General features: G+C 39.8%; 1 protein-coding gene across 2 annotated transcripts in view; it reads right to left on the reverse strand.

Annotated features, from left to right (window-relative positions):
- Window positions 1–4668, reverse strand: part of cachd1.S (cache domain containing 1 S homeolog) — an 87235-nt gene extending 82567 nt beyond the window's left edge. The window contains exon 1 of one of the 2 annotated variants that reach the window (XM_018260763.2): window positions 4204–4666. In XM_018260763.2, the coding sequence (XP_018116252.1) occupies window positions 4204–4398 (195 nt within the window). In that variant the 5' untranslated portion in view covers window positions 4399–4666. Of the gene's footprint in view, window positions 1–4203 lie in introns of both variants that reach the window. The other variant, XM_041561363.1, reaches the window with a different exon arrangement.
- Window positions 4669–24043: the final 19375 nt, after the last annotated feature.

A 24043-nucleotide genomic window follows, 5' to 3' on the forward strand; every position in this document is an offset into this window, starting at 1 on the left:
ATGTTTTATTAATAGAACACTCATTATGTAAGGGGGGAAAACTGCAGAACCTGAACCTGTACCAGTGTCACTAGATTGATTAATTTCTTTGCAATTAAAACAGGGTTTAAAAGTTGTTTAATGCATTAATCAGACTGCATTGAAGGAGAATGGCATACAATGAACTAAAGTAGAAATTCACTGTTTGTATTGCAGAATACAATCAGAAATATGTTTTAAAGAATGTGGTCAACTGGAAAATAGTAAAATCCAAGAATAAGGAGAAAAAAGTAAAATGAAAAAAAAACAACAACTGGCCATTCATATAAAGAGCCACAAGTTTAGGTCACCAAAACAAATGAATCTTTTCCTGATCTGGCCAACCACATTGCTGCCTCAATCATACTGATCTGATTTCAGGTCAATGAGATGCACATACCAGTGTTCAGGGCATGGGCCATGTCTGTTGTAGTGTACTGAAAGTACATTCAAATGTACCGATGCAGCTAAGGGCAGTGACACACCAGGAGATTAATCGCTAGCGATAAATCGCTGCTTCTTTGGGCAACTAATCTCCTGCACTCTCCAGTAAAAAGCTTTCCCATAGGCAATAATGTGAATCGCTGGTGATAAAATCCATGTGTCGCTCCAGTCTCACAAAACCGTTTGAAGTTTCCTCTTGTAGCGATTTTGGCAAACTAGAGCGACACATGGGTTTTACCACCAGCGATTCACATTATTGCCTATGGGAAAGCTTTTTACTGGAGAGTGCAGGAGATTAATTTGCCAGAGAAGCAGCAATTTATCGCTAGCGATTAATCTCCTGGTGTGTCACTTCCCTAAAACTATTTATGTGCATAAGCCCTTAGGGTACTTTGTGTATAAATGGATATGGAGAATTTTCCTTTCTGGAATTACTGGGACAGGAAAAACCTTTGTTGAGAAACCTAACTAAAAATTTTTTAAAAAAAAGTCCAGCAGGTGCAATTTCTTTATATTTTGCATTTATACCATACTATATACTGCATGCTTGAAATACAACATAAAGTTATCAAGAGTATGAATGGGCCTGATGCCATTTCAAGCACACGTATTAATTAAATAAACTTGGCAAGGAGTAGGGGAAAATTGGAAAACTGTAGCAGGGTTTAACAATTCCCAGAAAAACTCCATCATACAAAATTGACACTGGCCCCGATTTCCATGGAAGAGCAAGGATAGAAATCCCAAACATTTCGGTCTTAGGATGTCTGTAAAAAAGTGATTCTTCACACCTGGGAGCTCAAAAACTGTTTTTATTTGCCAAGTCTGTGAAACAAACACAGTCTCAAAGAGATTGTGCTTGCAAAGCTATCAGGTGTCTGGTACATGTCAGAGTTTAATTGTTTGTGTTGATGTAGCAAAATGCAAGATAAACTGGTCAAATACTGGGCATGATTATATTAGGCATATTCAGATCCCAGACTGCTGGCCTTGAAAAGGATTTGTGTATTTTTTACTACTGAATTTATGCAAGTGAATAAGAAGCCAAAGGAATATGTAGTTTGCAAGACAATAAAACAAACTGTAGGAAGTCACTCAGCACAATGGGGCTCTAAAGATGGCAAAACAAACCCCTTTAAAAGATTAAATGCCATCTGGAACCCACCCCCTATGGACAGCATATAATAAAGCCCTCATGTTGATCAACAACTCTCAATTTGAGTGGATTCTGCAGTTTGTCTCCCTGAGCAAATTCATTTCAATTCAGCAAATGTCAGAGGAAAATAATAGCCGTGCAATGAATAGATTAACAGTGAAACTCACCATACTTGGGTGTACAAGCAAATAAAAGGAAAACTTTGCCTTTGCAAAAGAAACAAAATCAGCTGTATAAAAGGAACACACAAATAAACTATCCACAAATCTGACTTTTGCAATGAACTATGACCGTCAACGCATTATTGATGTGCAAATCCCTTTTTTGCTCTGTGGAGGAAAAATATTGTATAATGCATTGATAATGCAGTAGTAAAAGCAAAGACTGAGAAAGAACAGAATATTTTTCTTCTCTCTGGTATGAGATGTGTGTCACGGGCAACCTACAGCCCGCCATATGTTTTTCAAAATGACATTTACCAGTATTCCAAACATAGAATGATGCTGATGATAGTATGGATAGAACTGCTAAATATCAGTGAGCTATATATTGGAGAACAAGAAAAAACAGGCTCTATGAATGCAAGCTTTTTAAAATACAAATGTTTCAAAGCTTGATGATGCAAAATATTACAACTCTTCATATTTCCCACTGCTTCCATTCATTCCCTCCATGTGAACAGTTGCTGTGTAACTTGGAATTTACAATGATTGGAGGTGGGGGTCATATCAACAAGAGATTATACTGCATGTTAGAAGAGGAGTGGAAATATAAGGATGGATTGAAGAATCAGTGCAATTAAAATACAGTCACACATTTTTAATGCTCTGACATGGGGATATACACAGGATAAATTAGATTAACGGCATAGACTTGCCGGATAGGCTACAGCCATGCCTAAAGACATTGTACGTGTCCAGCATTGTTTAGCTATTTTCATATGGGCTTCTTACAGGTTAAGAGGACTACAATATATATAATAGACAAAGGCACTTAGATCATAACAGATAACCATGAATATTGAAAAAAACTTATAGGAATATAAACTGCACTTGACAAGCGATGGTAGTTAGGACCATGTACATGAAATCCTGCACAACCACTTGAGAATACATTTTTTTCCTTTATTAAGACTAACATATCTGCAAAGTGCTGCAAAACATTACACATCATTCACATTAGTCCAACTGACGCTTACAATCTACGGAACACAATGCATAGCCTTTAACCTGCACTGTTCTGGAGGAGAAGTGGACAAATATGAAGCTGGGGAAAAAAACATCAAAGTGCTTTCTTACATAGAATTGTCTATCCCTCATTATGAAGAAAGTAAAGAAATGACAGCAATATAAAATTTATCATTTAAGCCTCTGAGATAGTGCTGCCATTTAGCATTTCAAATATAATAATAATGTCTTTGTTTTAACTGACATTATCCCGACTATTTAAGATGTTTTGAGTTTTATTCTTGCCTAGCTAAAAATAGTATTCTCGTGTCTAGGAGACCATTCCACCATTTTGCATACAAATCTGGGGGAAAATGTTCTATTAGAGCTTTTGTATGAGGTTTAGCTGGTTAGATGAATCATGGCTGCTCCCACTCTGTATGTAAAAAACAAGAATGCCTATCCTGCATATAAACATAAAATTCACCTTTAACAGGTGACACAAGAGTCACTTTCAGATGTGTCTTTATAAAAATACACCTTTTAGCAGCAGCTGTAGATTTTATTTAATCAGCCAAGGGAGATCAAACAGACCAAAGCATTAGCTGCTCTCATACTCCAGAATGCAATCCAATTTAGTCAAAGCAGACACCCCAGCTCCTGAGATCATGCTTGCCAGGGATTTGGCAGGGATCGTGCAAGCCAGTGGGGCTAATAGAGTTAGTTACACTGCACTGCAGCCTCATTCCTAATTTCTTGCAAATATGTTCGTGACAAATAAATACACTAGCAATCACATTGCCACACATTTGTATGTGGTTCAATGGGCAACACAGGTGAACAATGGAATTTGTTTAAAACAAAAAAAAAAACTCATGTGATTGAAAAAGAAAACAAAAAGTTTGGGGCAATTATCAGATTCCATGAATGACAATGAATCTGGTGCAGGAAGGTGATCTGTAACTGGTAGCCAAACTGTGGTGGCCCTGCAGCTTTTGTTAAAGGGCTCTTGTAACCCTCACACATGGCTAAAGGTGTCATATTAGTGTGTCCCGTCGGCGGCATGTGAGAGTCAGCCAGTTGTGGACACATTTTGTTATTGTTTCCCATCCTTGTGGGCAGGTCACTGTTCCCATGATCCCACGGGGCCCTTAAATCAGAACAGGTCTGGCCCTGGGACGCCTGAAAAGAAAGAACTATAGAGAGAGCGCTCAACAGCGACCATCAAAGGCTTTTCTTTCCATTTGTGGGCTGGGGAAGAGAGAGAGCGAGGTGCTATGTGCTTGCAGCATTATTACAGTAGTAGCCTAGGAGAAGTTGTAGGCTTCCCGGGCCAAACATGAACCAAAATACAAGGATAACCCCCCCCCTTTTTCTTCCTTTAGACCAGTCAGTGAGACAATGCTGGGCTGCACCTACCTGCATGCCGAATACCCCCAGCTCCTCCGCCGCCAGTTTCTTCATCTGTACCGCCACGAGCTGAGCCTCCTCCAGGATGTTAAAGTCCGAGTCGGCACGGGCACTTCCCCACACTGTAACGACGGAAGAAAGGAACAGAGGAAGCCAAAAGTGTCTGGATCCGGGAGCCACACGCAGCCTCTCTCCTAGCCCCATAGCCACTGCCCTGGCTGCACTGCTGCTTCCCTGACAATCCCGTCTGCAAAACTTCTGGCGCCCTCCCTCCCTCCCCCCCCCTTCCTTTCCAACTCCAAAGTTCTCCTTCAGTGCCGGCGGTCGGCCATGTCCAGGCAGCAGACTCCTTGCAGGAGCATTACGTTCCACAGGCTCCCAGGAGATGGAGGCTTATCGGGGAGACCTCCGCTACACAATACAGCGCCCAGGCAGCTCGCTCATTCCCTGCTGGAGTCCCGGGTAGAGCGTGAACTCGGATTGTTGCTGCTGGAAGGGGCGGGGAAATCTCAGGCAGGCAGTGCACAAGGTGAGGGGGAGAGAGAGGCAAGTGCTGCCCCCCTGTGCTAGGACAGAGTCACAGCGGCTACAGAACTCTAGAGTACAGCTCCTGTCTGACCTTCACTGGCGCTCCGAACTGCAACACCAGTCACACAAGTACGTGTTACAAACAATATACTTTATTATTCTTTCCTTATGAAATAAATACATGGGACTGGGGCCCCCTAAAATAATCCCAAACCCGGATAGATCAGGGGCATTCTAGCCATATCCTTTTGGCAAGTGAAACATTATTATTATTAGCAACAACATTGTCTGTGGCGCTGTACAATATACACTGAACAAGCAGATTTATATACAGAAACCAGCAATAGGCAATACAAGAGGTAACTATGCAATTTGCAGTGTGCCACCATGATGGTACCACAATCAACAATATGAACCAAGGCTGGGGCTGATATTACACATTTACTGGCGATGTACTTGTTAATTCCTCCTGCTACTACTTCCCCTTCTATCCAAGCAGCCTTTCTGTAACACTGAACTACCAGCTAGATTCCTTCTCAGTAGGGATGCACCGAATCCAGGATTCGGTTCGGGATTCAGCCAGGAATCCCCTTTTTTTGAGCAGGATTCAGATTCGGCCGAATCCTTCTTCCTGGCCAAACCGAATCCGAACCCTAATTTGCATATGCAAGTTAGGGGCGGGGAGGGAAACCACCTGACTTCTTGTCACAAAACAAGGAAGTAAAAAATGTTTTCCCCTTCCCAACCCTAAATTTCATATGCAAATATGGATTTGGTTCGGTATTCGGCATTGGCCGAAACTTTTGTGAAGGATTCGGTGCATCCCTACTTCTCAGATTGCCCTTTTACATCATGACCCTGCCAAGGCCACATTCCTAACACAATGTGACAACCCCATTAAAGGCCTCATTTCTAGTGTCCTGGTTGTTCAGGTCTGCAGTTGCCACACGGAGTGAAGAGGAGTTATGGTTCTTTACTTACTCAAAACTGGGTGACTGACATTGGGCAGTGACAGATTAAATTTACATACCTACCTGATCAACAAATGGCAACCGTGGCACAAACAGTCATATGAAAACATTTGGGAACCCTCTCAGCCTGCATAGTAATTTACTCCACTTTCAACATAAAGATAACAGTGGTATGTCTTTCATTTCCCAGGAACATGGAGTACTGGGGTATTTTCTGAACAAAGATTTTTACTGAAGCAATATTCAGTTGTATGAGATTGGATCAAATGTGAAAAACTGACTGTGCAAAAATGTGGGTACCCTTGTAATTTTGCTAATTTGAATGCATGTAACTGCTCAATACTGATCATTAGGGAGAACCAGTTTCTATCTCCTTCCGGTGGATATTTGGGCTACTGTGTGTCTCCCAGGGTGAGGACCTGTGAGAGCGGCTACTACTTTCAAAGGAAAAGGTACCTTGGGGCAGGTAGTGCTACCTGGGGACATAAGAACTCTTCGGGAAGCCACATTGAACTGACTGGAGTGATTTTGCATTTATCCACCCAGTGTGGGACAGTGGCATTGAGAGACTGTGCCAGGGATTTATAGTCCACACAGGTTCCCCAGAGTAAAAGCTATATTGTGTGATTTGCATTTACAGTTGCTAAATACAGTTTACATAAAGTTCATATTTGTTTTATTGCAAACTGTGTGTGTTTTATTTTTCCTAGTGGAAACCCCCTGAGGTGTGCCCCTCAGTGTTCCCTAGGTGGAGGCACTGCACTGTAAATCCCAGTTCCCAGTACTTTTCATACGCAAAAGGGACTCAGGGCCCTGGATTGCCAAGAGTTAATTCCTATTTAAAGAGACAGTAACCAAATTAGGGTTAAATACAATTCAGTGCAATTTGCACAAAGAACATCTGTATGGCAGGGTGATGAGAAAGAAGCCCTTTCTGCAAAAGTTCATTTAAACAAACCACAGTCATTTTGGAACAAAGTGCTTTGGACTGATGAGACAAAAATTTAGTTATTTTTCATAACAAAAAGCGCTTTGTATAGTGGAAGAAGAACACGGCATTCCAAGAAAAACACCTGCTACCTACTGTCAAATTTGGTGAAGGTACCATCATGCTGTGGAGCTCTGTGGCTAGTTCAGGGACTGGGCCCTTGTTAAAGCTAAGGGTCGGATGAATTCAACCCAATATAAACAAATTCTTCAGGATAAAGGTGGCCATAGACACACAGATCCTATCGTACGAATCGAGGATTCGTACGATTTTCGGATCGTGTATGGCGTGTGCCGACATCTTTCGTCCGGCGGAGATCGGTCGTTTGGTCGATCGGTCAGGTTTGATTTTGACCCGACCGATCCCGCCGGAACCCAGGGCACATCGTAATCGGATCGTTCGGCCATGCGGCCGAACAATCAGATTACACCCGATATAGCCATGTTTGTTAATGGCATATCGGGGAAAGATCCGCTCGTTTGGCGATGTTGCCAAACGAGCAGATCTTTGCATCTATGGCCACCTTAATGTTCAAGCATCAGTCACAAAGTTGAAGTTATGCAGGGGTTGGATATTCAAACAGGACAATGACCCTAACACACTTTTAAATCTACAAAGGCATTTATGCAGAGGAGAAGTACAGTATTCTGGAATGGCCGTCACAGTCCCCCGACTTGAATATCATCAAAAATCTATGGGATGATTTGAAGCAGACTGTCCATGCTCAGTAGCCATCACATTTAACTGAACTTGAGAGATTTGGACAAATGGTGAAAAATACCTCCATCCAGAATCCAAAAACTCATCAAAGTCTATAGGAGGCTGTTACATTTGCAAATAGAGCCTCAACTAAGTACTTATGTAATATCTCTGTTGGGATGCCCAAATTTATGCAGCTGTCTAATTTTGTCATGATGCATATTGTATATTTTCTGCTAATCCAATAAACTTTATGTCACTGCTGAAATATTACTGTTTTCATAAGGCATGTTATATATAAAATTGAAGTTGCTACTTTGAAAGCTCAGCCAATGATAAATGAAACTTTTTCATATGACTGTATCTATAACAGTAACATACACATACCAGACATTATACAAAGCACATGTTTTATTCGTACATATAAGTCTGGCTTTACCCATACTGTACATAGATAATACTTATACTTTATCAGAGCAGGATAAAACTAGCCATTGGAACTAAACAAAAGGTATGAAAAGTCAGCATAGGAGGAAACTTTCCATGCTTTATAAGTGCCCTGTCTTAGTAAATGAGCAACTGCTTCTAGTGTGTATTAGGATATTTATCAGAAACTGTGTGACATTTTTTATATCTCAATTCCCCTTAGATAGTTAACCATATGTAAGGCAGCACCCCTATCCAGCACATTTTTCTAAAGATACTTCCTCATTTTAAAATACTATTCTTTTTCCCCCTTTTTAAACCATTTCCTCTTTTCTTTTTTCTATATGCCACCCTTTCTCAGTTTCTCATTCAGTAACATTAGCAGTGGTGACCAGGATATTGTACTGCTGGACATTAGACATTAGACATTGAAAGGTTCAAGGCTTAAAGGAACAGTAACGTCAAAAAGTAAAAGTGTTTTAAAGTAATGAAAATATAATGCAGTGTTGCCCTGCACTGGTAAAACTGCAGTGTTAACTTTAAAAACACTACTATTGTTTATATAAATATGCTGCTGTGTAACAATGGGGGCAGCCATTCAAAGGAGAAACGGCTCAGGTTACACAGCAGATAGCAAATAAGCTCTGTCTGTCTAATGGTGTTATCTGGTGTTATCTGTTATCCATTAGTTAACCTGTGCCATATAGCCTTTTTTCAATTTCCGCCATTGCTCCACAGCAGCTTGTTTATATGAACTATAGTAGTGTTTCTGAAATAAACAGATCAGTTTTACCAGTGCAGGGCAACAGTACATGATATTTTCATTACTTTAAAACACTTAAATTTTTTGGTGTTACTGTTCCTTTAAACTCCTGTTGCTTGTCCAGTGCTGATGTGATTTTATTGTTTGTTAAGCTGGCCATACACTTGAGGGTCGAACAAGCCAAACAAATGGATTGTTTATCCATATTCCCACCTTGAGGTGGTCGATATCTGGATGATCCAATTGTTGGGCCCTAGGAACCAATGATTGGATCTCTACGACCAGAATACAGGTTGTTGGAGCAAAGACCACATCAACCAAACATTGTGGCCTTTGCTCTGATGGGATTTTTACATTTGTCCAATCACATACTGTATATAGCTTGGGGAAGCTAGTTTGAGACCCCTATGCACGGATCAATAAGCTGCCAAATCTATTTTAACCTTATCTACAGTATGTGTATATATACAGTATATATATGTAGTGCCCTGTGTCAATTGCTGCAGTTCATTTGTGCTAAAAAAAAAAAAAATAGGGTGCAAGTGCACAGGTCATTAACATGCTGAACACCACAAATGACACCAGGCAGACTTTGAAACCATTTGGGGCAATAGCACCTGATATGCAGCAAACACACTGCTGGGTTCCATTATGTGTCCAGAAGCAACATCAGCACAAAACTATGAATCCATATTTTTTTTAAGGGGGGACAGAGGAGAAATGGAAATGCATTCTTGGATAAAGCATGCTTCACCATCGGCAAAATTGATGGATCAGTCTAGTCTGTTGTTTGGCAGACAAAAGTGCTACCTGTCTGAATGTCTAGTAAAGGCTGCAAAGTTTGTTAGAAGAAGAATAATGGTTTGATGATGTTTTTGAACTAAGACCTATAATACTATGTTGCCCCTGAATGTACAACTCTGGCCTAGCTGGCATGTACATTGGTTACATTGGGACTCTCTCAGCTGTTCCCTAGCACTGTTGGGAGTGGTGTTGTTAAACTACACCTCTCAGATGCACAAGTTACATAGGAAAAGAAAGCCTGTTAAAAAGTGGTTGAAATGGCAATAATAAAAGTGCTAATTTGTATTAGAATGAACTTTAAATATAATCAGGATTGATGTGATGAATCGTGGGGTCCCATATGACCACATGATCACACTCCTGATCCCCAAAATACTGCCTCTTTCAGTCAGTCTAGGACCTAGACTCTAGGTCCTCTGTTTGGACCAATCCACGAACAGGAGATCTGCCTATCCCACCCTCATAATGGGTATGATGTAAATAATAGTCTTCTTTTTTCGTCCTGTTTTATTTTTTAATATTCAAGTATTTATTTTGCAGCTTGTGTCAGTGATAACATTTAAAATCACAAGCTGGAAAGAGGTAGAGAAGAAAGGCAATACAAATAAAAACATTTAAAAATAACACCACTTTAAGACTTACTAAATTAAAATACCTGTACTAGAGTGTGAATTCCCCCTTTGATATAATGGCATGAGATGTTCCCTTTAAATATTTTTTCTTTAATTATCTAGCTATATAATGCTGTGAGGTTGTTTTTCTTAGACATATAAACACATTTAAATTATTCTCTAGAAAGGAAAAAGATTTCTGCAGAGAATGCACTGATACTGCATTTTAGTCTTTCTCGCGGCAGAAATAGTCACATGATATGCAGATCCTGTTAAATTATTTCTTAGCTCATATATTTTTAAATCATAATTCTTTCTTGTTGGATATTTGTAGTGAGATCACATTTTATCCTTATCTTCCCAACATCAAAAGCACCATTCACAGCTCTCTCACTGACAGTACTAGGAAGCAGGATAGAATGCAATAACATGAAAATAATATTTCTATATATACCTGTGGAAGGCAATAAGAATTATATGTTGCTAATATATTGTTGCTAAGCAAATCCTGCCTTATGTGGAAAAATAACTGTAGTCCTTTTTGGCTCAATAGTCCCTATAATTGGAGAGAATTGGGTGTTTACCAATGATAATGTACTGTACTATTTCTAGAAGTGTGTGTATATATATATATATATATATATATATATATATATATATATATATATATATATATATATATATATATATATATATATTGGGAAGATTGGGGGAAAGGGGAGCAACCCTGCTCCCTGTCCACATCTGATGCACCTCATGTATCCTTGCCGAATACCTGGCCTAACAAGGAAAAGTTATGCGGTGGGTGGAGCAGCCACTGTGTGTGTGGGCCCTGTGAATAAAGGTTAATTGGCCTTAGGGCTAATCATGTAAATGCGCACTCTAGATGCATGAGATGCTGCGGTAGATAGCTGAGCAGATTTGGGTTCCACAAAAGAGTAGTGAAATCAATATCCTGTTGGGTCCCCAGCAGAGTTGAGACTCACTCAGGTTATGGGTAGGTGAGTACCAGGAAAGGATCTCTCTGGGAAACAGTGGAGAACTGTTCTGGTAGGCTAGAATTTTGTTTCACTGGAGGATCCTGTAAACAACTGTGCAGTGTAAGAGTTTTATTACAAAATAGAGAGAAAGTCAGCCATAATAAACCAGTCTTAGAGAAGTTAAGCTGGCAATAAAGATACTAAAAAACAAACGATACTGTCATGGGAAAAATTCTTTTTTTTTTTTTTTTTCAAAAAGCATCAGTTTATAGTGCTACTCCAGCAGAATTTTGCACTGAAATCCGTTTCTCAAAAGAGCAAACAATTTTTTTATATTTAATTTTGAAATCTGACAAGGGGCTAGACATATTGTCAGTTTCTCAGCTGCCCCAGTCATGTGACTTGTGCTCTGATAAACTTCAATCACTCTTTACTGCTGTACTGCAAGTTGGAGTAATATCACCCCCCCCCCAGCAGCTTAAGAACAACAGGGAGCTAACCAGATAGCAGCTCCCTAACACAAGATAACAGCTGCCTGGTAGATCTTAGAACAGCACTCAATAGTAAAATTCAGGTCCCACTGCAGCATACATTGAGTAGAGAAACAACAGCCTGCCAGAAAGCAGTTCCATCCTAAAATGACCAGGCAAATGACCTAAGATGGCTGCCTACACATTAATATTACAACTAAAAAAAATACACTTGCTGGTTCAGGAATGACATTTTATAATGTAAAATGAATTAGTGTAAACTGTGTAATTTAGAAATAAATCTACATCATACAAATCATGACAGAATCCCTTTAAACAAGTATGTTAAGCCCTATTCATTAGTAGATTACTAGGGCATGTTAAACAGGCGTGTATGATAGGTGTTGCTCACCTCCCAAACACCCTTTTTCAATTCAGTTTTCAGATTGTTCACCAGAATTAAAGACTTTTTTCACTGACTTTCTACTTTCTATTTGTTTAGTTAGCCAGTTATTTATTAACAAATTGACTTTTTTTTCTAGAAGTGTTCATATTTTTAGAGCATCGTTCAGGATATTTTCTTATTTGTACTTTGTAAATTCAGATTTTTAATAAATTTCAGGACATTTTGTTGTTTTAGAGAAAGTGAGTTGTAGTTTCTAAAACCACTAGAATTCAACCTTTGAAAAATAGGCCTCCAAATCAGTATATTTAATTGATATATTTCTCAAGGAGCATCTGTGGGAATATATCAACTATAAAAATAGTGGTGAGCACAACTTTCCCTTGTTTGTTATAGTTATACAGGAGCAGTGACCAGCTCCATGTTGTAGCTCCCACCCCTCCCAGCTATAGTCAGGTGATCCCACTGGTGTCTAATAAAAGGGCAGCCAAGTTTGGGAGTTTTACTTTGAAAGCAGCTAGTAAGTTGCAGGTAAAACTTAGTCCCTTTGTAAAATGTATAATTAAGCAATTGAATTCTTAATGAATCAGATGAAAATTAAGCGTAGGACTGGCCAGATATGGGATGACTTTGACGTAGTTGACCAGCTTAAATATATTGCAATATATGGACAAACAATCCCTGTGTTGTTTAAAGGGTAAGGCATTTTTTAGTAGCAGTATGCACAATATGTCGCTGTCTTAAATATATTGATAATGGGTTGAGTGCAGAGGACCTCTTGTAGTTGACTATATATATATATATATATATATATATATATATATATATATATATATATATATATATAATATCAAAACAGGGGGGTTGTGGGAGCACTCTAAAGGCTTTAAAGTATATATATAAGTATAATAAATGCTATTGCATATGTACCCAAAACAGGGGTTATTTTGTTACAAAGTTATGATCATAAAATTGATAAGCCACCATACCACGTCAAGGTAAACCCCGAATGGCGGTCCCTAACTTGTTTTATATTTTATGTGCATTTTAGCATTACCTGTAATCAATGTCCGTTGAACGCTGTTTTTTCACTGAAGGCTAAATCCTCCCCAGCCAGCAATCAGGCTTTTAAAGGAGAGATATTCCCAAAACAAACGCCCAATTTTAAAAGCATAGGATCACCACTAGTTTAAAGGGGGGTATGGGGTGCTACAACCACTGAAGCTATGCCACAGCTCCTGGCTAAATATACAATATCAAAACAGGGGGGTTGTGGGAGCACTCTAAAGGCTTTAAAGTATATATATAAGTATAATAAATGCTATTGCATATGTACCCAAAACAGGGGTTATTTTGTTACAAAGTTATGATCATAAAATTGATAAGCCACCATACCACGTCAAGGTAAACCCCGAATGGCGGTCCCTAACTTGTTTTATATTTTATGTGCATTTTAGCATTACCTGTAATCAATGTCCGTTGAACGCTGTTTTTTCACTGAAGGCTATATATATATACTTTAAAGCCTTTAGAGTGCTCCCACAACCCCCCTGTTTTGATATTATATATATATATATATATATATATATATATATTTCAGGATTGGCAAAATACTGTGTAAACATAAGAAATAGGTGCACATTCTAAGCAAACTACTAGCTGTCCAAATTTCAAAGTATTCAGAAATCAGAGGATTGTACTTCTATTGTAGATAAGTTTAAAATATGTTTATTATAGAAACTGGCCTAGCATGTGCAACCCCCATGTGCAAGGAGATAGGCAGTGGACAGATGTGGAATATTTTTTTTGACACATTGAAGGTCAACCTCTTCCCTTCTGAATGTGGCATTTGACATACGTACCTTTGATGCATAGGGCAAATTCACACAATAATAGCTGACTGCAGTTACTAGTAAATTAATCCTTATATAGCACCCTTAACAGGGTTGTTCCCCTTCCAAACACTATTTTCAGTTCAGTTGTTTCCAGATTGTTCATCATAAACAAAGACTTTTTTCAGTTGCTTTCCATCTTTTATTTTTTACCGTTTTCCCAAAATGTAAGTTTGCAGCTCAGTGATCCAGGAGCATTCCTAACATGCTACAATTTGCTACATTTAGTTGATACATTTCTCAGCAGCATCTGTGGCATTATTAGCAACTATTGTATCAATTCTAGCAGCTGCCTTTAATGAAACTCAGGGATTTTGCTCCCCAGGGTCAATGTATTAACTAAATGTATCAATTTAGAACAGTTAACGAGTCAGCGACCCTCCCCCCTGAGCTGCTTTAGAAGGTGAAAAATGAAACTTTACACTTCAGTATTAGAAATACAGTCACAAATAGAATATTGAAAATAATGTAAAAAATATTTCTTTCTGGTGAACTGTCTGAAACCAACTGAACTGAAAAAAGTGTTTGAAGGTGAATTACTCATTTAAGAGTCCAGTTGGATGTGGGGGTGCAGTGTCTTAGAGTAACAGAAAGTTTTTATTATTGCCTATGAAACTCATAGAATCTTTTGCTTCTGAAATTTTGGTTTAAATGCCAAAAATGTGGGCAGTGCAATGGAATTATTCATATCCTGTTTACACATTCATAGTTGTAGCTGTAGTATTTTATTTTTCTTACCCCTGAATTTTTTAGTTGCTAGTGCGATGTTATCTTATTGAGAAATGTTGTTTTGTTTGTGTGCTGCCACTTTCAGTTAAAGTTAATCTTAGCTAGATTACTGAAAACCAAACATTCTAAACCACAGATACAAAGTTGGGATTGTGGTTAAGGGAAGGTTAATAACTACAGATTTAACAAAATGCCCAACAAGCATAATGCTATTGTTTGTGAATATACTGTAGTTCACTGTAAATTCACTGCAAATGTTACCAGTACATGTAGCATGTTTTTTTTTAGTCTAGCTCTACTGTCCTTTTCTAATGGCTCTAGTTACTTGTCGAGTACTGCTCAATCTCTTTGCCTAGTGGGGTCTTGACCTGAAACCCTATTTGGAAGGATAGTGGCCCTACAATTTACTATTTCCGACAATACGTCCATGCAGCCTTAAAATAACCCAAGCCAATATTATTATTATTATTATTATTATTAATATTGCTCACATCTTTGAAAAAAGATACAAACTGCAAAGGGAGAATGCTGCCTCCTGGAAGTTATGCACAGATTTTTCACACCCTGGAACAGTACTTGCAAAGTTTTCTGCTACCTGGACAAGAGACAGTTTGTAATATTTAGAAAGCAGAACTGAACATCAAAGAGATATCTCTGAGAACTACAACTACTTGGCCACAAATAATTAAATGCACATTCATAGAAACAGCCATAGCTATCAAAATGAAAATCTAAATTCTATAAACATTAAAGGCATGATATTCAAATATTCTACAAAAATACTATATATATATATATATATTGTGTCTTTGTTTAACCCCAGATTCTTAGAATTTTATAGTCCATGCCAAAAGCACTGTAAAACCCTCTGCTCTGTAATCAGACAAAGAAACATGCAACGTTTATTTTAAACATGCATATGATTGTTTAGTATAATCTTCATAAAAGTCTGATTGCGTTAAGAAAATTAACTGTCAATGACAGCTGGCATTTTGTAAACAAAGCTGTATTTGAAGTGTAACTACATTCTTTTAAGTGATAATCAAATCCATCAGCACAACAACAATTCTCAATATTATTTTCTAAGGCAGAGTTTAGCCCTCAAAACTGCGAATGCCAAACATAACGTTAATGTGGAAGGCTGAATTTAATGCAAACCTCAGTATAAGGAAGAATCTATGTACAATAACCACACACCCAAGAGGCCAGTATCGTTAGAGGCGTTGAAAATTCGCTGATTGCTATGGCAACCAAAATACTTTCTTTTTTTTTTTGTTGGTGGGTGGGGGGGTTTGTTATAGGCAGGAAACACAGAAAGAGAATGATAGTAGACATGAAACAGGGGACATTTTATTTTGGATGACAGACCAACATGACAACTCTAATGATTTGTTCAAAAGACAGAAATAATTAATGAATGAATCCCAGATAACACATTTACATTTCCATCCGTCTTATGAGACTTCATATGCAGTGGGGAATGGCTGTTTGTTTTAATGCTGGAACTTTCATCACTGCTGAAATGTATCAAGTATTTCAGTTGTCAGTTTTCTCTGACAGTTTAATGAAGCAAATTGAAGGTGTATAAAAATGTATAAATACATAGAGAGAAAACACAACCCAATGCAAAATATGCACAACATAAAAAATATACAGGGAAGCTGCAAATTTGTCCAAACTGAGGTTTAGTGTTCCAAACATTCTTCAGATAAGCCTAAGGGTTAGAATAAATATCAGACTGTGCAAACTCAGAAAAACTGTCCCCCCCCCCCAAAAAAAATAAATAAATCCATGCTCAATTTACTTGAAATGCTTGCATATTGTTCAAATTTTCAGGTAGAAGAGCAGCTGAGGAGAAGGGATTTCTATACAGCTTCATGGTCTGGGTCCCCGAGACCCCTGTGATGGTGTGATCTTCTTCCTTTAGTTATATTACTGTTTTTATTGTACTGTCAGTGGTGTACTGTCAGCAGAATGCACCAGATACTCCTGCAAAAAAACCTTCAGAGGGGGGCGACACTCTCCGATCCCCATCTTCCTGCCCACCCCCTGCTCTGCCTCCACCCCGCCCATATCCCACCCAGACTCTGCCCATGACCCACACTGACTCCGCCTATGTCCTACCCCAACTTGCTTCCCCTTCCTTGCCGATAAGAGAGCGGTTGGGAAGGAGAGGGTTTTCTTATTAGCTATAGATGAAGCAGACCTCACAGTCCGGGCCACCCTGTTCCCTCGCCCCCCTGTGACTGCGGGGTCTGCTTCATCTTTAGTTACGCCACTGCGTACTGTACAGGTACTGAGCAAACAAAGCAAGATATACTGGTTTCCGAGGTTCAAGCCTGACAGAACAAATACGGAGCTTAGAGAACCATTTGAGCAGCTGGATAGAGAAAATAAGCAGCAGACTGGGGGGCCCAGGGCCCACCGAGGCCCCCAGCCACAAACCCCCTCTGGCCCCCTGTTCTTACTTATTTCTTCACGCAATGTGAGTGGGGCGAAAGAGGGAGGTTGGGGCAGCGACTGTAGCTATGGAGAGCTGCAGTGCTGCAAGTAGAGAGCTGGTCTTGGCTTACGGGCCCAACAGAGCCCAGTCCAACTGGGTTTTTTTCTCAGTGCCCCGCTGGCCCAATCCAACTCTGGGTAAAATTGCTATTAGAAAACGCCAGGGAAATGAGGTGCTCTATGTAGTTAATATGACTTAGACCTAAGTTTGCATTCAAAAGTCTTTGTTAAATGGTTCAGACATGGACTCTTCATACATTCTCTTCTTAATTTTAGGACACACAACAAAATCCAGAATCATTTGCAGATGTTTCAAAGTGCAATGTAACTGAATTAAAGTTGATTTTTTGCATATGAAATCCTTGTGTGCCCCTATAGTCTAAGAAATAGGATTAAGCTTTAAAGCAGGAACATATGGCAATTTAGAAAAAAAGCCCATCCCTCACAGAAAGAAACAGTCTCAAAACAATAAGTAGAAAAAGCAGATCTGAAACTACAGTTAGAAGGGTAGTTAACATTTAGAGTAACTTTTTGTGCTGAATGTTACTGAATGTCCTGTTTTTAGAAGTTTTCAGTTGGTCTGCCTTTAACACTTTTTTTTACAATGTTACATAGATGCATGGAATCTGAAAACAACAGATACGTACCTCTTCTTGCTGAGAGAAGGAGGAATTTTCACATAAGAGATGTTTAGTTCAAAAGTAACTGACTATGAGAAGCTATTCTGCATTTAACAGTTTTCTGTTACAAAAGCACCATGGCAAAACTTACACATTATGATAAATGCATTAATGCAAATTAACTAATGTACAGAGGATTTACTGAAAATTTTGATTTTTTTAAATGATGCATACAAAACTGGTCGCATTGAACATTAAATCACTTTAAGCCCCCAAATCATATGCAGAACTTTTGCAGGTGTGAAGTTGTTTGCTCTACGATTGTCTTTTTCATAATGCGAAGAAGTAAATTCAAATGTTGTAACTAATACACTCGGGGTTGGACTGGTCCAGTGGGGCACCAGGAAAAAAGCAGATGGGCTTCTCCTACCCAGACCTGCTTCCCACCCTTGGCACTCCACTCTTCCCTCCCCAATCATGGCCACAACAAGATAAACTAAAATTAATGCTGGGGTTATGTAGGGGGTTGGGCAGGGGAGCTGGGGATGTGTGTGGTCCCTTGAGGCAGCAGCCTTAGTGGGGCCCAGACTCTGCAGTCCAGCATTGAATACATTTGCCAACCAATCTCTCACTTACTAATTCATAGAATTTAAGGTCGTCAAACAAGGTGAAGACTCGCAGGTGGTGAGAAGCAGGTGCACTCTTTTCTGCTCCAGCATGCATCTGCACTGACAGGCATGTATATCAAGCTGTGATCCCACACTTGCATGCACCTGAATGAGTACAGGGGAATCCAGAAGAATAGGCTGCATTGATGAGAGATCCATCACAGAACAATGCAGGCCAAAATGCCCATGTATAAAAGCCCTTAAAGGGATTCTGTCATGATTTATATGGTTTACTTTTTATGTCTAAATTACACTGTTTACATTGCAATTAATTCACTCTACAATTTAAAATGTTCTTCTTGATCGTGTATAGTGTATTTTTTTAGCTGTAATATTGGTGTGGAGGCAGCCATGTTAGGTCATTCTGCCTGATTCTGAGCTTTGAGAATGAGCCAATGCTGCAGAATAGAACTGCTTTAATCCAGCTAGTGTTTCTCTTCTTCTCTCTGTATTTCAATACCACCCAAGTCGTGCAATAGTGAAGCAGGGTTTTTCCTGCTTAGGTACTATTCTTATGTCTACCACTAGGTGGGAATAGAGGCACTTTTAGTAATGCAAACGATTTCTGGCTTAATTTTGATCCTTACAATGTTCAAATCTTCTCCAGCTACCAGGAAACTTGTTTTTGTAAGGTCTGGGCTGTCATAACTCATTGCCTCTCATTGTATGTAATGTTTTTTGTTCCCACTGTTTCTCACTGTATTTATTGTATATCGGGCTAAACCACCCACAGCTTCTCATTTACTGTATTTTGGGTACCACTACTTCTCCCTCTCATTGAGTAATGTGTTTATAATCTGAAGCTATTGTTCATAGAAACCCACGTACCATTATTTACAAGTACATACTGTGTTTATATATCTATATCACCTTTACTGTACAATTATGGTCAGATTTTCAATAAGGCTAGGGGAGGCTAAGCCTCCCCAAACCTGGCTGGCACGTAAAAAAATTAAAAAAAAAAAATCTCTTACTGAGAGTAGTTTGTACTTAAAACAGCTCGGAGGAACAAGCCGACCGCAGTGATGAGGTCAGAGCGAGAAGAGCTGCAGCAGCTGCATGTCCTATAGCGAGCACCCATCCACTGCTGCACTGGGCGTACTATGCATGGCACAGTGAGAGAGACACGATGGGAGAGACATACATGGCACGGTCACGGTGGGAGATAAGCAGGCAGCCCTTCACCCATGTCTGTCTTGGCTCATCTGTGCTGCCCTTTTGCCATCCTGTTGGCTAGGGAGTGATTCAGTCATATGATTATATAGACATACATGGAGGTGGCCAGGTATTGGTGGGGATTTAGTGTATAAATTATGTATGCCAGTAGTACCTACCAGCCCTTGCAATGTCCAAATGCTTTCATAGATTTACAGAAATGGGTGATGCGCTGCAGGCATGTGTATTTTCTATATAGGCAGTGTGGAGTGGGGTGTCCGGGGTCCACTAGGGGCTGTCATCTCAGGGTAGGGTTGCCACCTGGTCGGTAACATTGCTCCCAATGTTATTAATAGGGGAAAAAGATAAATATATAGGAAGGCCGGTATTTTTTTCCAGAAAAGGTGGCAACCCTTCCTCTGGCCCCCCACCCCAGTCGCTAGCCTGAAGCCAAAAGTCTGTGCATCAGAACGGAGAGCAGACCTGAGTTGGCGGGCCCACCAGGTTTTTTCCTAGTCACCCGCTGGCCCTGTATATAGAGGTACCCATGGGCCAGGCCTTTGGGTGGCAGGATCAGGGGGATGGGGCTGCACAAGGTGACAGCTGTGAGGTAACTAGATGTTACAGCAAATTTAATTTAGGACCCCAAAATATTAGTAAGTTGACCCAAGATATATTAACCCTAAACTCACCTTGCTTGCAGGATGGCCTTAAACTGACCAATACACTTTGGTGTGTGATGACTAATTGACCCACAGGCCAAATGGCCGGATACCATACAATTTAACACCATTATATCGGCACATTTCTATCTCGTGACATTTTACAGGCTCGTGCGTGGCCAACTTAAGGCAATCTTTCTCTGAGTGTGTAAGGGACTTATAGACACATTTTCACATGGCTTCTCTGTCACTTTAAAGGGGTGGTTCACATTTAAGTTAACTTTTAGTATGTTATAGTATTGCCAGTTCTAAGCAACTTTTCAGTTGGTCTTCATTATTAATTTTTTATTGTTGTTTTCATTATTTGCCTTATGAAATTAAATAATTTGTAAGGCTACACATTTATTGTTATTTATACTTTTTATTACTCATCTTTCCTTTCAGGCCTCTCCTATTCATATTCCAGTGCATGGTTGCTAGGGTAATTTGGACCCTAGCAACCAGGTTAGCAACCAGGTTGCTGAAATTGCAAAATGAAAACCAATTCAAATTCTCTCAGATTATCACTCTCTGAGTCTGCATCATACTAACAGTTAGTTTAAAGGTGAACAACCCCTTGCTAACCTACCTAAGACAACCTTCAATCTTCCATCAGAACCCATGCAAATAAACCAACCAATTTTAAGTCTACAGCACATTTTCAATTTATAAATTGTAATAAAAAAGCCCCTTCCTTTTAAAATAGGACGCCTAACAAAAAAAGATGAACCCTTTATTATGAATGAGCAGAATTAAGGGGAACAACTATAAACTCATCCTGAGCATTTTGGGTTGGAAAAGCACTTCCACCTGCAGTTCTGCACGGTTCTCATTGAAATCAGTGGGAGGTGCACGAGGTAGTTGCGATGGTTCATTTTTTTAGCAGCATCGAATACTATATCTGACATTAGCATTGTCAGCTAGAGCAACTTTAGCCTTCCCAAACAAAAAATTCACCCTCCGCCTATGTGTACAAATTGAGGCTAATAGAATGTGGGGCTGTCTTTCAATAGTATCTTTTAGCTGGCAGAAAAAGCTTGAAGCCATCCTAAATTATTGGAAGGCAGTATTGGCAGTTTTGCCTGTTCACCCACTTGCTAAAATTCAGGAGCAGCAGCCCTGTAACACTAGGGCCACACGGGGGCTGAAATTAGCTGGCTGGTTTCAGCCTTATCGCAGGCAATAAACTCCTCTCTCTTCCACACTGAATTGGCTAGGTGAGAATAGACGCAGCAGGTTTCATTGAAGAACTGTGAGTTTTTGAAATATGAGTCGAAATTTGCCGAAGTCTGTTTATGAAGAGCCAATTCAATGCGGAAGAGAGAGGAGGCTACTGCCCGTGGTAGGGCTGAAATCGGCCAGCGGATTTTGGCTAGCTGAGTTTGACCCCCATGTGACCCTAGCCTTACAGGAGAACTAAACCCTAAAAATTAATATTGCTAAAAATTTCAGTTTCTATATGCTGAACTTATTGCACCAATACTGTATATTTTAAGTTGGTCCCTAAGCTCAGTAACAGACAATAGCACAGAGCATGTACAGTGAATCAGCAGAAAGAAGATGGGGAGATACTGGGGCATCTTTGAAGGCAAATATCTCTTCTGCTAAAGGGCTGTGGTTGCCTTAAGGTGGCCATACACGGGCCGATAAAAGCTGCCGACAGACCATGTCGGCAGCTTATTGGCCCGTGTATGTGGCCCCCGACAGCTTCCCTGATGGATGTCGATCAGATGGGACGAAAAATCCCGTCGGATCGCGGCCACATCTATTCGTTGATGGGGTCCCGCAAACCGACCGCCCATTACTGTTCGTTAGGATCCGATCATTGGGCCTCAAGGTGGGCATATCGGGGAGAGATCCGCTCGTTTGGCAATATCTCTCCATGTATGGCCACCTTTAGGTTGGTAAAGAAGCCCAAAACATAATGTATATTTCTAGCCTATTTCTATCTTTAGTTCTCCTTTAAGGTCCCCATACATGGGCCGATATAAGATGCTGACAGATTAAGTTGGCAGCTTATTGGTCAGTTTATGGGGCCCTCAGACAGGCTTCCCCAATCAATATCTGGCCGAAAGTCGGGCAGATTTAAAAAATCCTTGTTGATGCAGGCCTTAATCCGACCACCCATATTCAGCTCATTTTGATCCATTTGCCCACCTCTGTATGTATGGCCACCTTTTGGGATTTTCATTTTAGCCGGCAGGGGGCAGGGGGAAGGCAGTTCGGGGAGCCCTGAAGAAGAGGAGATTTGTCCCTGGGTCGAAATCCACGATCAGAATCTGCTTGTGTGGCCAGAAACTTGAGCTGGCCATAGCTCAAAGATCCGCTCTTTTGGCGACATTGACAAACGAACGGATCTTTCCCCGATATGCCACTAATGGCATGGCTATATCGGGGGTAATTCGAATGTTCGGCCGAACGATAGAATTACGATATGCCAAGGGGCTCCGACGGGTTGGTCGGTTAAAAATCAAACCTTCCCGATCGATATTGTGGCCAGATATCGATCGGGAAGACCCGTCGGAAGCCCCCATACACGGGCAGATAAGCTGTCAAATTGGTCCAAACGACCAATATCTGCAGCTTTATCTACCCGTGTATGGCCACCTTTAACCTAGTTAGCTGGCCATTGTTCTTTTAATAGGCTACTGATATGCTGCTGGGGGGGTGATATCATTCAGCTTGCAGCACAGCAGAAAAAAGTAACTGAAGTCACAGAGCACAAGTAAAATGACCTGAGGTCACCTGGGAAACTAGCCCCATGCCAAATTTCAAAATTTATTATAAAAAAATCAGTTTGCTTTTTTGAAAAATTGGATTACAGCTGGAGCAGCACTATTAACTGATATGTTTTTGGGGGAAAAAAAGTTTTCCCATGACAGTATCCCTAGACTGGACTGATAATGAATGATAATTTCATTCTGCACTGTGGGTCTGAGAATTTAAGAAAGAACAAAAACACAGAAAAATTTTTCAGATCATGGATTTGAAAAAGATTTATCAAAGGTCAAATTGGGATTCCTAACATTTTCCTGGCATTTTTCCCAGCAGTTTGAATGTTGTCGCATTTAGAAACCTCTTCCTTAGATTCTGAAAAATGTCAGCGACTTTTTAGTGAAATTGTTAACATTAGAAGATTTTGTTCATTTATAAAAATAATACATTTGAAGCCTTACAGAGCATTTGTTTTTTAGATGGGGTCAGTGACCCCCATATGAAAGCTGGAAAGCGACAAAAGAAGAAAGCAAATCATTCAAAAACTATAAAAAATAAAAACCGATTGAAAAGTTGCTTAGAATTGGTAATTTTATAACTAAAAAAAGTTAAATGAAAGGTAAACCAACCCTTTAAAGCAGAACTAACACTTATCTAAAGAAGTAGGCTAGAAATGTTGTACTTTATGTACCAGTCCAAGGCAACCACAGCCCTTTAGCAGTAAAATCTGTGCCTCTGAAGATGCCCCAGTAGCTCCCCATCTTTTCTGCTCATTCACCGCACATGCTCTGTGCTGTTGTCACAGTATACAGATAATTACTACATGGCAGCACAGAAACCAGTGCAATTAATAACATAATTTAATAATCAGCCTTGTAGCATTAGCTTATATTACAGGCCAACCTCATTTTCTGCTTGATCATTTGCAACAAACCCTAACCTTAGCTTCTCAACAGCTGCTCAGAGTGTCACATTCCAAGATGGTGACTCCCTGTAACAAGTTTGAAGTCCTGGATCATTGCTGCTATTGAGAAGCTAAAACTTTAGGCAGGTGCAATAAGTTCAGTATATAAAATATGCAATTTTTAGCCATATTCATTTTTAGGCTTTAGTTCTCCTTTAAAGTGCTCTTACACATGGACGTTGTTTTTGTTTGTGTGAGACACAGGTCTGAACACACCTAAACACATCTGCTTATTGATTATAGGTTTGCATTAGTAAGCT

Source organism: Xenopus laevis, chromosome 4S (genome assembly GCF_017654675.1).
Source record: "Xenopus laevis strain J_2021 chromosome 4S, Xenopus_laevis_v10.1, whole genome shotgun sequence".
Classification (NCBI taxonomy): domain Eukaryota; kingdom Metazoa; phylum Chordata; class Amphibia; order Anura; family Pipidae; genus Xenopus; species Xenopus laevis.